At 39.1% G+C, this 15609-nt stretch overlaps 1 protein-coding gene across 1 annotated transcript in view; it reads right to left on the minus strand.

The window, feature by feature from the left end:
• Nucleotides 1-644: 644 nt before the first annotated feature.
• IL23R (interleukin 23 receptor) overlaps nucleotides 645-15609 on the minus strand; it is a 57985-nt gene continuing 43020 nt past the window's right edge. Inside the window, exons 8-11 of the mRNA XM_045897448.3 lie at nucleotides 11724-11813; nucleotides 8732-8837; nucleotides 5914-6004; nucleotides 645-2201 (exon numbers count right to left, since the gene is read on the minus strand). Coding sequence (XP_045753404.1) covers nucleotides 1548-2201; nucleotides 5914-6004; nucleotides 8732-8837; nucleotides 11724-11813 — 941 coding nt within the window. The 3' untranslated portion in view covers nucleotides 645-1547. The remainder of the gene's footprint in view (nucleotides 2202-5913; nucleotides 6005-8731; nucleotides 8838-11723; nucleotides 11814-15609) is intronic.

The raw sequence follows: 15609 nt of genomic DNA on the forward strand, positions 1-15609 counted from the left end.
AAACTCAGTGCATAATCTACCCTATTTTCAAATTATTCTGATCATTAGAACATTTTTTCCTTGGACCATAAAAATTAATCAGAATAGAGAAGTCTGTGGGAGGCCTGGGTGGCTCAATCCGTTAAGTGACCGACTCTTGACTTTGGCTCAGGTCATGATCTCAGTGTCTTGAGATTGAGCCCCATATTGGACTCCTCACTAAGTGTGGAGCCTGCTTGTGATTGTCTCTCTCCCTCTGTCCCTCCGCACCTTGCTCACGCACTCTCTCTTAAAAAAAAAAAAAAAAAAATAGAGAAGTCTGCTGAGTACCATTTTCCGCTGAAAATATGCATTTCATATTTTAAGATCACCTATCTCTCAGTATTGACCTGGGTGGCAGATACAGTTCACTTCCAGTCCTAGACCTTATTGAGTGTAGCTGTCAGGAGCACCATGTTGAGAGGATTCTGAGGTTACCTTAAGGCTTAGCAGAAAGGCTTGTGGTAATCGGTTAGTGATGTCTGCAGGAGACATGGGCTATGGTAGGTGTGGCAAGAATTGCCATCCCAGATTTGGACAAATACTTGTTTTAACAATAATTTTCTGACATATATCTTATATGTCATATAAGTTGACATATATATATATATATATATATATATATATATAGTTGATTACAAAAGGAATAATTACACCTTGCTGATACTGCATCTGCTACTTCAGTTCTGCCATAGTGTAATTAATACACCAACTACACCACAGGTCAACAGTGCCATCACGCTTAACTTGAATGAAGACAACAGTTTCATCATGTCATCACATCATTGTTTTATAACTCTTAGTCCAAAATCAAAATAAAGAAAAATCAATCCCTAATACCTGAAAAGAAAGTAGTAGAAAAAAATAATACAACAAACATGCTAATTAATGCTCTCTGATTCTATTCTTATTTTGTTGTTGGGGACTATATTTTTACCTACCCAAGAGAATTTTAAGCCATAACATGAAAATTAAACTTGCTTTTCCCCTTGCAAACAAACACTAATGTCTCAATTTTTTTTTTAAAGATTTTATTTACTTATTTGACAGAGAGACATAGCAAGAGAGGGAACACAAGCAGGGGGAGTGGTAGAGGGAGAAGCAGGCTTCCCACAGAGCAGGGAGCCCCATGTGGGGCTTGATCCCAGGACCCTGGGATCACGACCTGAGTCGAAGGCAGACACTTAACGACTGAGCCACCCAGGCACCCCATAATATCTCAATTTTTAAGAACAATTTTCAATGTTTATTTCACCACCACATATCTTGTATTATTTATACTTCGTACAATAGAGAGATCTGTTCTGTGCCTTGCAATGAGGGGAAATAAAAAGGATATAATTGTTGATACTTTTTTAAAAATACAGAAGGTGTACCTAATATTGGTGCTTCCTTTGTGACTATGAAGTATGTTCCATCTTTGGATCTTAACTCTCTAACTTTAAAAAGTAGGGCAGAATTAAACTAAAGAGGAGACCCAACTTCAGATTGCAAGGCAGCTTTCCTATATTAACTTTGACTATGCAGCTCTATTTTCCCAAGAGTGAAATCGTATTGAAGTGGTTTTCCAAAATATTTTGTGGAAAATAAGAATTAATAGATGGCAACTCCTCATTCATGACCCCCAAACAGGAAACAAATTCATCGGGCAACAGGGTCTGTTCTGGAATAGTTTCATCGGGTGAAGCATTTTCCAAAAGCATGGCAGTTTCTCCCTCAACTGAGTTTTGTATGTCGAGAGGACTGCATTCTCCTTGATTTAAAATGAGGCTTAATTCTTCAAGAAATAGTGTGTTGCTTAGCGAATTCCTACTTGAGACAGAAAAAGCAAAATTAGGGTATCTTTTAAACCTGGCATTTTCCCCCAGGTCTAAGGTATCAGCCGGTGGTTTGAGAGTTGAGGAAGATGTGTCATCATTTTTGCTGAGATGGTTTCCTCCCGTGAGAAAATTTGAAATCTGGGGTTTATACCCAGTGCTGAGACCAGGAATATACACAACTGTAGTGTTGGTGAGTAGTGACTTCTGCAGGCAGTCTCTTGTCTCCAGGGATCCCGTATTCTTTTCTGTCTTGTAGTCTGTGGGCTTGTTTTCTTCTGGGAGAAAGATTTCTATCTCTGTAATCACTGGATCAACATATAGGACCTGCTCGCTGGAATTATTATTCATAAATTCACTTTTTTCCTAGGAAGAAAGATTTTATTTTTATTTTACAAAAGGCATTTAAAGGAGCTAACTGGATAATTAAATAAGGACTGGACTCCTGCTTTCCCTCAGCTTTCCTTTCCCCTCCCTCTTCTGATATTGTTTCTCTTCCCATACAGTTTCCTCCTTTTGTTATCCTCCTCTATTCCAAGTCTTTATTAAATTCTCCCACGAAGAGACTGAAGAAAGGAATAATAAAAATAATCCCTGTTTTGCGCACATGTCTTGGTTTAAAAATTTTAAAGAGAAAGATGTATCTTGCATATTAACTTGCATATGATTTCAGGGCCTTTTAATATTTGGAAGTTTAATGTGTTGGAATATTTCTTAATATCATGGAGCATTACTACAAGAAAATATCTCGTTGCTTAAATAAAAGAAAGGAAGGTCGAAGAATCCTGTTTTGCTTCTATTTTCAAATAAGGTAGTAATAAATGCTTTGTGCTGAGGTTCTAAAGATGTGCAGCTACTTACAGTTCAGACAGGAACAGGAGGGTCAGTGAAGAAGGTTTTCATTTGTGTAAAAGCCTGATGACTCTTCTGGGTAAGAAAATGACTCGAGGCCTCACACCTGATGGCTGGCTTCTGAAGGCAAATAACTCCCACCCAATGCTGTTATAAAATTATAGCCACTTGCTATCGACTGAATATTCATGTTCCTACAGAATTCATATGTTGAAGCCCTAATCCCTAGTGTGATGATATTAAGGGGTGGGGCCTTTGGTGGGTAATTAGGTCATGAGTATGGAGCTCTCATGAATAGAATCAGTGCCCTTATAAGAAGAGACATGAGATTGTGATCTCTCCTTCTGCCCTGTGAGGATACTGCAAGATGGTGGCTATCTTCAGGAGAGCTCTTACCAGGAACTCAGCCTCCTGGTGTCTTAATCTTGGATTTACCAGCCTCCAGGTCTGTGAGAAATAATGTTTGTTGTTTAAGCCATCCAGTCTATGGTATTCTGTGATAGCATTGCAAGCTGAGTAGAACACTACCCCTTAGTCTTTTGGCAGAAAACAAAACTTCATCTGAAGGTTTCTTTCTAATTCCAGGAGCCCAGAATGGGAAGGAACTCTGGCAAAAAGAAAGACCTTGAATAAAGCAGCATGAAGTGTCATTCAAATTTTCTTCAGACTCAGCCTCCTTAGGGAACATGCCAGGTTTGGGTTGGGAAGGGCAGACATGTAGTCAAAGTTCTGATGAAAGTCAAAGAAACTAGACATGCAATAAGAAACGAAGAATGCAAGGTGGCTGTGTTCCGTAGAAGGAGGTATTTTCCTTACTTCAGGCTGGCAACTGAGTGATGTGGGTGGGAGTCAGACTGTAGTGAAGGACACAGAAGAGCAACAGGGACCATTCCAGAATGAAGGCAATAAAGGAAGAAGAGGACCTGACCACAACAAGGTCAGGGACAATTCTCTGAGCCACAGAAAATCCGCAGTCCCCTTGGATAATAATTAGTGGAGGAACAAGATAGAACTACCAAGTGGAAGGAATATAAGATTACAGTATTTATTATCTGTAGTTTGATGAACGTATGCTTGTCCTTCAGTTACTTGTTAACTATGTACTTCGTCACATATGTGGGTTCAATTGTTCTAAATCACCCCTCCACTATTAGGCAACATTACCTCCTTCAAAATCAGCCATGTGCACACCCTTTCTCACCTTCAAGTATCCAGAGACAGGAATCCTCCCTTCTGCCTAAGGCGAACCTTTCCATCTCACCCCTTTAGACCATCCCCTCCCCTCCTCTTCACAGTCTTGTTTGATCAATATTCCCTCTTTCTCTGTAATAGTCCCTCTTAAGCCTGTCCAATTTAGTATAAACATGCTTCTGACTCACGTCCCTCTGAACCTACTGTTGTTCATTCACTGCACGAGGATATGAGAGCTGACCACGTGTCAGCATAGCTCCTTTCTCTACTCCCTTTTAGAAGATTGTCTTCATTCTCAACCTCTGCTTCTTCACTTCCTAATCACTTCTCAACTCACCAGTGATCTCCCCCTTGCCACGTTCCATGGAATGTTATAGACCTTCTACAAAGTGGTCAGCACCATGGGTCCTTGCTTCTTGACGCTTTGCTCTTAACCTCATGATGCTCATTCTCTGACCTTCCTCTTCTGCTTCTCTCCTAGGACCTTGTCTATTCCAATGGAAAAGGCCTTAGTTACTCCTCATTGTCTTTAGCAGTAGTTTTCAACCCCTTAACAGTGTTCTCAACCTCAGCTGCATAGTGGAATCACTTGGGAAGCTTTGGATAATACTGATGCCTGGGTCTCTCCATGCCCTCCTTCTCTCAGAGATCCTGGGATGTAGCCCAGGCATCAGGATTCCAATATGTAACCAAGGCTGAGAACTACTACCTTGGGGACTTCTCTGGGGTTGGGTAAGGAGTTGATTAATGGGCTCATAAGAGTGCCAAACAAAGCCACTTTTATTTGTTTTATAAATACTTGTCGTCCTCACATCTTTGGAACAAACTGTTTCTAGGGGTGTTTGGGTGGCTCAGTCAGTTAAATGTCCAACACTTGGTTTCGGCTCAGGTCATGATCTCAGGGTTGTGAGATCAAGCCCCATGTTGGGATCTGTGCTGAGCATGGAGCCTGCTTAAGATTCTCTCCCTCTCTCAATCTCTCTCTCTCTGCCCCTCCCCCTCCACTCTTAAAAATGAAAGAAAAGAACAAAGGGTTTCTAGGGCAAAATTAATTTTTTTTAAAGTTTGAACGTTGTTGTCAACAGAATGAAGTCTGAGTTCTATAACAGGACCTTCTATGATCTGATCCCAGTCACCATTCCAGCAATATACCAACCACTCCTCACATCAAGCTTTTCAATAAAGCAACACCTAACAAGCTCTTCTCACTCTGCTTTTGTTCATGCTGTCCTCTCTATTTTGAATATTTTCTGTTTCTCCTAAGCAACTCCTTCTCATCTTTCCATGTGCTTCCTGTATACCCCCATCATGTTTGGTCTCATTTCTGTCACTGCACTTACGTCGATGCACTGCAATACTTGGATGATATGTCTGTCCCATCAGCTGGGTTTTGAGCCCCTTACTGGTGGAACCAGACTGCCAAAAAGTAGAAGGAGCACACATAGCAGAATCTTTTCCCTTCTCCATAATCAGCAGCAGTTCCTCCATAATTGGCAAAGTCCCCTATAGTCTCTGGGTCTTCCCAGCACACCTTTCTCTTCTTTTTGAGATGGAAACCTGGCCCAGCCCTGGTGACACCATCTCCCACAGTCCTCTCACATCTATTTTCTCAAATCCATTGGACCTCAGGAGTGAAGCGGATCTCACCTGCTTCTCCAATTTCATGTAAAACAGAAGCCTCTTTGTGTCTTTGAGCCTCATTTCATTGAGCTTTTCTACCCTTCTCCTTTTGTCCCCAAAGTCATCTATCAACTATTGGCCACCAGGTGACTGACACCTGGCCCACAAGCTTCCTCTTCTCTTTTCTCTTTTGAATAGCATTGTTTCTTTCGTCCTTCTCTCTTTCCTTCCCCTAACTTCATGCCCTCATCTCTCTTAAGTATAATTTGAAATATGTATAATTCTGCCTTGACATATGTTTATATGATTATGCTAAAATGTACACACATTTATATATTTGAACAGAAATTCTATTCTAATTATTGGATTGCACTTTTAGCCACCACTTAGTTTTTATTTGATCGTATTTGGTTACCTGTAGCATTTTTACAACATTACTGTTTTCCATATTAGGAATATCTTCATGAAGCCACTTTGGTATTAGCAATAAGATTCTTCTTTTAATTCTAGGAAATAAAAATGACACATTAGAAAAAGCATTTTACTTAAAGATTGGTGCAGGCCATCACATAGGAGGCCAGGAAATCAACTGGAATGGAATGCATAAAACTTCCTGATGCAGATTTCCATCTCCTACTTTAGAAAGTTAAGTGGGAAGTTGATTCAGTATCTTTTCAGATTTCCTCCTCCCTCTATTGCTCTGCTTTTCTCTAATGAGGCAGAACATTTCAAAACACTCACACTAGATTCAATAAGTGGGAGAACCACCCTGGAAGTAAAACTGTATGCATGTTAAATATGGTTAACCATTATAAGTAGATATCAGTGTGGAAAGGTTTGGAAAATGTAAGGGATATTTTGCAGAGCTTTCCAAGTTGACCATAGCCACAGAAAAATATTGAAGAAGAGAATGCTATATAATAAAAAGGTATAATTCTAGCTCCTCTAATTCTGAATTTGTACTGATTCCATATAGGGTTGAGGTGATAGGGGTGGGTCCAAACGTTGTTTATGTGGATAGAGTAGGAGGCTGAAGAAGTTGTCTTGCAGTTGTGTGGGACAGTGAGAACACTGGTTTTTCCTTGGGCTGTGTGCTTATTAAGGACACTGGGGTGGGGTGATGGAAAGAAAAGGGAGAAGCTGTGAACACGCCACCTCTTCCCCAAGCTACCCTTGGCCCTGCCACTGTGTCAGAAGCACTTTCTGTATTTATAGTACAAATTGACTTGAGCGGAGGTTGCAACAGGAACTTAGACTAAACTGATCTCTAGCACGTTTTTACCTGTAAACAAAGTACCTGTTAGCAACAGGTCAGACTTGTTTATCTGTTTCAGCAGGTTTTCTAAGGACTTCTACTGAGTAACAACCAAAATGCTGAATGAACTTTGCTCACTCGATTTGACCTTGAACTGTAGGGTAAAAATAATTTCTTTACACATATTTATATAATGTTTTATGATTCAGCTTTTTTACTAGTTCACATTCTCTTTATATACTTAAAATTAGAACAGATTAGTAAGTTCATGCTATTACAGAAAAGTTTTTATACAGCCTGCTGATAACAGTGAGAACATCTATATATGTGTGTGTATATATACACACACACACACACATACATACATATACACATATATATATTTACCCATTTTTGGTTTCAGTTTAAAATGTTTTCCAGTTTTGTTTCTGAAGTAAGGCTTTTATAAGTAATGTATAGTTATAGTAAATAACAGTGTCTGTTTATATATAAAATAGTTGTATTGAAATGGTCTCGTTTCATTTATCTTTTTAAAAGGAATACTTATAGATGCCTGGGTGGCTCAGTTGGTTAAAAGGAATACTTATTTAAATAATTAAATCAGCAAAGAATTGTCCTATTTTCTTATTTGTAATTGCCAACTGGAAATTAATTTTTAGGTTATTATAACAAGCTTAATGCTATTTAAAATTTCACAGTATCTTTGGACAGTAACATAAATACTAATATTTTTATGTCATACAAGTTCAAACATTAAGAGGGGCTTTATAATCAAGTATGTTTTTAAAACTACCTGAAACAAAGTTTTATATTAGTTTGCCCACCTCATAATGATATCAGGGATATATTTATTAATGGGTAATTTAAATTTTGAAATATCACTAACTTCTGAAGAAAAGCCTACGTAAATTTAAAAAATCACAAGTGCACCTTACTTAGAATAGCTCATTCTAAATCTTCCTACTGCCTTTTGATTATAAATTTAAAAGAAAGAAAAATAATCTCATGAAGCAAGTGATGGCAAGAAAGATAAACTCAGTGCCATCAGTTAAAGAACATTCGTATGGTTAAAATTTGTGAGTTGTTAGCTGTACAGGGAGACTGCCACATCAAACAACTGTCTATTCACAGATTAGAAATACTCAACACATCTAGTAAAATTTAGAAAATGGAAGGCTTTGCTTTCCTCAAAGCCTCATTTATCCATAACTAGGCATTGATCTTTACTAATTCCATATTGGAAAACAGTGATCGAAGGCCAAGGAGAATGGTCATGGGAGCTGGTTGCTAACACCCAACACAACTGGTATCAAAGTGATGAATTCAGATGTTGCCACACTTCTCTTCACACTGATTCAGAGGATTTGTTTGGGTAGGATTTGAGGCAGATTATGACCTAACCACTTTAAAGAATCCAGGCACAGTGAGCAGACTATGTAGCAAAGGAGAGAACGTGGGTTGTGATGTCAGCCGGGTCTGGGCTCTTGACTTAATGCTTAGTGACCTTGGGCCAACCACTTAACCTCTTGAAGCCTAAAGTTAGTGATCTGTAAAATAAGCCTTTGGGTTTTCCCAGCAGGGTCATCATGAGGATTAAATGAATGACATGTGTCAAGAGTTTGGCATGGGTTGGTAATCATTAAACACTGCTCATTTTATTTTTTTCTTTCTCTGACTAAAAATGTTGATGGGTTGGGGCGCCTGGGTGGCTCAGTTGGTTAAGCGACTGCCTTCGGCTCAGGTCATGATCCTGGAGTCCCGGGATCGAGTCCTGCATCGGGCTCCCTGCTCGGCAGGGAGTCTGCTTCTCCCTCTGACCCTCCCCCCCTCCATGCTCTCTCTATCTCATTCTCTCTCTCAAATAAATAAATAAAATCTTAAAAAAAAATGTTGATGGGTTTTCCTAGTAAATAACTGAATTGACTAGGTTTGCTATATATGGTCTAAATCAGAAAATAGAAATTCTACAGAAACCTACCCAGTTCGGAGTGATTTGTTAAATATCCCAATCAAAGAAAGAATTGACAACATAACAGCAAAGAAGACCATTCCTGATAAAAGTCCAATGTCTTGTTGCCTGTTGTCTGAAAGAAAGAAAAAATAACTTTAGCTAAGCATTAGTGTCCATGCGATGTCAGAATCATTGTTCTCTCTACTCTGTGCAAAGCAAAATTCATTGATCTCAAAGGAAAAAGGGAAGGGGAGAACAAAATTAACTTTTACCTTGGGCTGTGTGTATAGTGACTGTCCTTCCAAAATGCACGACAATACCTTTTTTTCTGAGAAAATTGGGCCGCACGTATCTGGTATCAGTGGGTTTCTAGAAGTGCATCTCTGGCAGATGTGGTCAGCATTAGACATTTTTTCTGAGCTTGTGCATGCATATTTTATAAAAGGGTTTAGTGATGAACCTCATTTGTTTTGTCTGACACAAGTGAGAATTCCCAATTGCTGGTAACAGAGTCTAAAGCTGGCCACAATCACAACTGAGGTTTATTGGGTTTTCTTTTTAACCTTTCGAGCAAGACAGAAGTTATGTAGAACTTGTCACCATTCTTCAAAATGTATTGTTCATGAATTTTTTCTGCCGAGAAAGGACATTTGCTCTACTTAAAACAATATATGAGAAAGAAATTCAAGTTGCTATATATCTTGCGCTCACATTTTATCTTAAAAACAATGCTTTTCTTGCGTTTTGAAGCATTGCTTAATCACCCCAAATCTTTAAGTAATTAATATGATATATTCAACATATGTTACCTACTAGGCTCATCACATTTTCTCCCTAGTTTATAAAAAAAATCCTGTTTTCTATTTTTTTTTTAAAGATTTTATTTATTTGTCAGAGATAGAGAGGGAGAGCACAAGCAGGGGGAGTAGAAGGCAGAGGGAGAAGCAGGCTCCCCGCTGAGCAAGGAGCCTGATGTGGGACTCGATCCCAGGACCCTGGGATCATGACCTGAGCTGAAGGCAGACGCTTAACCATCTGAGCCACCCAGGTGTCCCTTGTTTTCTATTTTCAAATATAAACTATCATTGAGACATGACTATCACACTGGAGTTCTGAGTGATGATGGATATTGGCCTCCTTTCCATCTCTCATTCCTTCCTTCCTCATTCCCTTTAGCAAATATTTATCAGATACTTACTATGTGGCAGACACTTCACGGGCCCTGCCCTCATTATTTCCCAGCTGCACCTGACATGCACCTGGGGGTCTCCAGGCTGCCTGGTCCCTCTCCTAAAGCCAACTGGTGAGCAGGGGCCAGGCCAGTATAGCTTAGCTTACTCCAAAGTCCTGGGGGTGGGGGTGGGGGATTCTGGGTGGCTCAGTCGGTTAAGCATCCGACTTTGGCTCAGGTCATGATCCCAGGGTCCTGGGATTGAGCACTGGGACCGTCCTGTGTTGGGTTCCCTGCTCAGTGGGGAGTCGGCTTGAGGATTCTCTCTCGCCCTCTGCCCCTCCCCCAGCTTGCATGTGCACGTGCTCTCTCTCTCTCTCAAATAAATAAGTCTTAAAAAAAACCAACAACAACACCCCCCCCTGCCAAATCCCAAGGGAGATATGGAATTAGTGTTTTTCTTGGACTAAAACTCTATTGCTGAAGATTTCATACAACTAATGGTGCCACATACCTTTGGGCATTAGTGCCTGGGAGAGAATAGAGAAGTCCCACAATAAGTGGGGCCAGGCTGCCAGGCATAGGGGTCTAAGGATATAGCAGAGTCATCAAGAGACAACCGGAGGTATGTGGGTTCATATTGGGCTCTGCCTCTTACCAGCCCTGTAACCTCAAGGCATAATTATAAACTCACTGAAACTCAAATGCTCTGTAACATAACTTCTGTAAAATAGGGATCATAACACCTATCTCTTCTGTAAAATAGGGATCATAACACCTATCTAATAGGGCTGCTGTGAGCTCCTGGCCTCCCCAGTTCCCACAGAAATATCAAGGTGCAGACCTGGTAGGTGTCTGTATGGGGCCTAAGCACTTTGCTCATTGATTTACATGTACACATTCAGAGTGGCCTCACCTTGCCTCATGTTTCTTTATAATACTCAACTGCCACCTGACTCTTCTCTTGTTGTTGTTCTGTTTATTGTTTTTCTCCCCATCTGTCCAAAATGGAGGCTCCATGAAGACAGGGCCTGTGTTCATTTTTTTTACTGCTGATTCCCTACCCAGGACAGTGCCTGGCACATAGTAGTTGCTTAATGAATATTTGTTGACTAAGTGAATGAAAGTCCCAAGAATGTCAATGTAACCTGCAAAAATTCTCATACTATTCCTGCCAGATTTCTATGCAGGGAGATAAGTGGTCTACCAGTGGTCAGAGGTGAAATAGTTATGCCTAAAGTTTTTCAATTTGAAATTTCTATTTAGAGTTATATTTGTCCATTGCACAACCTGATCTCATAACTTTTTATGCCTCAAACATTTAGGTAAGCTAATCAAAGGAAAATACTGAGTCATACTAACAAAACGGGAGCTGTTTTATACAAGAGAAAGAACACAGATTTCAGGATTTGAAAAATAGGACTTGAATTTTAGTGTCACTTAGTGTGACCTTAGCCACTCTGAGCTCCAGTTTTCCCATCTATAAAATAGATATATGACACTTGTCTCATCTGATTGTTTTGAAGATTGAATAAATGATTTATACAACCTCCTAGCACATGGTAGACACTCAAAAAATGTTTTTTTAAGAAGGAGTTTAGGGGTCTTGAGTCCCAGCACCCGTTGAAATGAAAATGTATTCAACCCATAGCAAAAGCTGGAAAAGTCCACCTAAATCATTCTTTAAATTCAGTTTTAAGTGGATCTTTATTGATTATTTTCCTATAGAAATCATATAGCATATCTTATTATCAAGAAATTTATGCCTGACACATGATTTTTCAGTTGGAGGATTCAAATGGATGATTAATAAAGACTACCCAAAAAACCCAAGTAGTATTTTCTTACCAGAAGTAAGGTGTCCTTTAAAGATGGACGCAATTAGATGCCCAGAATTCTGAGTATCATGTTGGAATGATTTCTGTGTGACCTGGAGAACTTCAATAAAACGAAAATAGGGTGAGCTTCTTACATTTTGCATTCATGTTACCCACATTCTTATAAGAGTTTCTTCACTTGTTTGGAGATGATTAAAGTACACTTTAATAGGCTTGAAAGTTGAATAAAAGCAAAGGCCTTCAAGTATGTGTTAATGGCTTTTCTTCTCCTTTTTATTTAACTGGGCAAATCCTAAAGAAGGAAACACTGAAAGGACAATAAAAACTACCTAGGGTTTATAAAACTTCAAGGTGTGTCCTCTAATTTCATGAGGCTTCTAGGCAACAAATACCAAGGAGCTTTATTTAGTTCACTGACCAAAAAATGCACAATAACTGGTCTCTACTTGATTCCTTCCAACAGATGATGCAATAAAGTTTAGGTTTACTAAAGAGACTCCAAGATGTGTCACTTTTGTCTTTGCACAATCTTTGACATACTGTTGGTGAACAGTATCTTGGCTCCATAGAAGAAGCCCAATTTTGATTAGCAGACACTTTGAGGTTATAACACAGGGGTGGAATGCTATTAATGACTTCCCTCTGCTCCTTTCCCACTGGCTAAGATCCTGGCCAGCGCTGTCTAGTCATAAAGACTGTCAGGACACGGCTAATGAAAGCTTCTGACTGGGGTGTGGTGAGCAGCTTTGGCAGCTAACTCACTTTCAGTCTGAACCCAAAAGAGTCCTGGAGCTTTCTTACTCATCTCCTCCCTCCTGAGAATTAAAAGCTTCCAGAGGTGACTTCAAGGACACTGTTCTTCCAGCTGACAGAGACATTCCTGAAAATGGTTCTAAGCTCTGGATTCCCAAGAGTGCCTCAAGCCCTATTTATTCAGTTATTGTGATTTTAGTGTTCAGATTTTTCTTTTTGAAGAATTACTCATGGGGCCAGGGAGAAATCACAACTTGAGGCAGCTTTAACTGCCACCACGATATCACAGGCTTGTATAACAAGCTAAGTGGCCCAGACAGCTCTCTTTGAGAAAAATATCATGGAGTTTCAATAAAAAGATTCCTATGGTCTTTGGAAATTTTTGAAAAAGGTTGACCTGGGTGCAGGCACGGGCTCAGTAGTTTTCTAAGAACAATGGGTAGGGAATTTTAGAAGATGAAAACATCAGAAGAGCCAAAAGTTCTTTTCTGTGTTTTTATTCTGTCTTCTCTACAGTGAGAGGAAAATGTTGCACTGTGAATTGTGACAAATCAGAAATTCTTTTTGGCTTCTCAATGCTTCACTAAGTCTCTTTTGTTTCCAAGTATGAGGTTCCATCAAACTCTGGGAGCAAGGTTATGCCCCAGTGGTCCCCAGCCAGGTTTATTCATCTAAATTAGTATTTTGTAGGCTGATGTTCAGTCTTCGGGAGCCCAAGCAGGAGTCTGCATCTACATTATTTTGAAATTTTAAGACTAGACATATTACATTAAAATGTAACGCAGTTTTCAACTTGGCAAGATCACGGGTTTATAGCATATGTTGCTAGATTATTTTTGTTTTCACTTTTATTATTTTATAATTAGCATTTTTATTTAAAAGTAATATGTGGTGCTGTGGCTTTTAATGCAGGTTAACTTAATTCTGTTGTATAAAGTACAGGTGATTATTTAGCAGTGAAACTTCAGTTATTAACTTGTTTCACATAAACATAATGTTCATATCTAACTAGGGCTTTATTAGCCCTGATAGGGAGAATAAACACAATCATCCTTTAGGGTCTTTTTGTTATCATAGTGTCAAATCAACCAGGTGCATTAATTTAAATTAGATTAAAGTCATTTAAAAGAGATGATTAATTATCAGAGGGTAATTTCACAAAGAATCAGATATCTGAAGTAAGACAATTTACAAACAAGATTGTCAGAGAAGAAATCAAGCCAATGACAAAATTTTTAAGCATAGGACTGAAATGAAGCTGTATATTGTATATTTTTCATGGTATACTGCCACCAAGTGGCTAGGGTCATTTCTTTTAAATCATACCTAATACTTAACATTATAAAAGCAGTAACCTTAATAGAGAGAAGAATTTTAAGAGGAAAAATAAAAGGGAGAGAAAAAGAACCATCCCTGATCCTATCCTCTTAATCCACTTGCCGTATTTTATAGTATTTCCAAGTATTTTGACGCAGAAAAGCATTCGCAGACGCAGAATGATGTACACACACACACAGAAACTTTGTAACTAAAAAACATTTATGTCTATCAGCTCTAATCATCAGTGTGTTGCCTAATGTGCTAGAAAAATCTCATGATATTTTCATTATTAATTTAATATCTATGGTGCTATATTCATAATGAGACAATTCTGTCCCTGCTTGTTTCCCTCCCAGCACATGCCTGAGTATACTCAGAAACTCAAATTATCTCTAATTTGGTAAGAATTTTTATACATCTTATACAAACCGGTATCAGACTTTAGAATTAGTCTTGCCAAAGACAGTGCGTTTCAACGAAATTTAGAGAGAAGTTAGAGTAGTTTTTAAACAAAAAAATGTAGTCTCCTATTCTTGAACAAGACTAGAAACATATAACATAGCTACATTCTGTACCCTATCAAATGCCAGCCTGTTTTAATCAGATCTGCTCAAAAGTGCTTGGTTTTAGTCATAATGTATTTCGTCTGTATCTGAGGGATGACACCAAATCCGTCTCCTGAGTCTTTTCACTCTATGTCTATACCGTGGGGCAAAGTGTATTTTATTATTCTTTTTAAGTGACCATTCATTGAGTACTGAATATTCTCCAGGTAATGCACTAGACTTTACATGCTTTCTCTCATTTAATCCTTACAACAACCTAATCAGGCAGAAAATATTATTGTCCTCATTTCACGGATGAAGAAACAAAGGTGTAAACAGGATAGATGGCTTAACTGAAGTCACCTAGGTAGCGGTCAAAGAGTGAAAATTCCCATCCAGTCCTGACACGTAGTTTGTGCCGGTCACCGGCTCCATTAATTAATAACCTCACTTCCACAGCAGGATGGCTCTGGATGGGGCAGCTCGGTCAGTCCTGCTACAGCTGCCCCCATGCTGAGACTTACCCATTGCTCCTCTGGGGGCTGGCCACGGTTTGTTAGAGCTGCTTGGCCTTTTAAGACTCCAGCCCACAGCACAATGGGCTCTGGTTGGGCTGACCCATGCAGCATGGATTCCTAGAATCTTCCAGCCTACAGTTACTTCCCTTCTGAAAGCCAACTATTTTCTTTGATTATGCAAGCAAGGCACACTAATTGTAGGATGCTTGAAGAGTACGGAAGAGTATGGAGAAGAAAGTACAATTTTATATTTGTTCACAGACTAGAAGCAATCATTTTTTTAAAAAAATATTTGTTAACAGTCTTTTGTGTATCTCTGTACCCTAGTGAAGATCATTCTCCTTACTAAGTGTTGTGTCTTGTTTTTTTCTTTCTTTCAATATTATGTCATGAACATTTGCTCATTTTATTAAAAATTGTTCAGAACTGTCATGCTAATAACAATTTAGTATTTCATCATGTTTGTACTGTATTTATTCAGTCATTGCCCTGTTGAGAAACTGCCTGGCTTGTTGGTTTCAAATGCCATCTTTGGATTCAGACAAAACTCACTTCAAATCCTGGCTCCACCACCTGGAGTTGCATGGCTCTGGGTAAGTTGCTTAACCCCTCTGTGACCAGTGTCTTCATTTGTAGAACGGGATAATAACAGCACTTCACCCCTGAGATCTATGGGATAGTTCATATCAAGCACTTAGTACCGTGCCTCACACAGATTGGAAGCTTAATAAGCATTAGCTATTGCTATTATTGGACTTTT

The sequence above is a fragment of the Mirounga angustirostris genome, unplaced genomic scaffold (genome assembly GCF_029215605.1).
Source record: "Mirounga angustirostris isolate CCGP_5_RB_7025 unplaced genomic scaffold, mMirAng1.0.hap1 SCAF_4, whole genome shotgun sequence".
In the NCBI taxonomy this organism is placed as follows: domain Eukaryota; kingdom Metazoa; phylum Chordata; class Mammalia; order Carnivora; family Phocidae; genus Mirounga; species Mirounga angustirostris.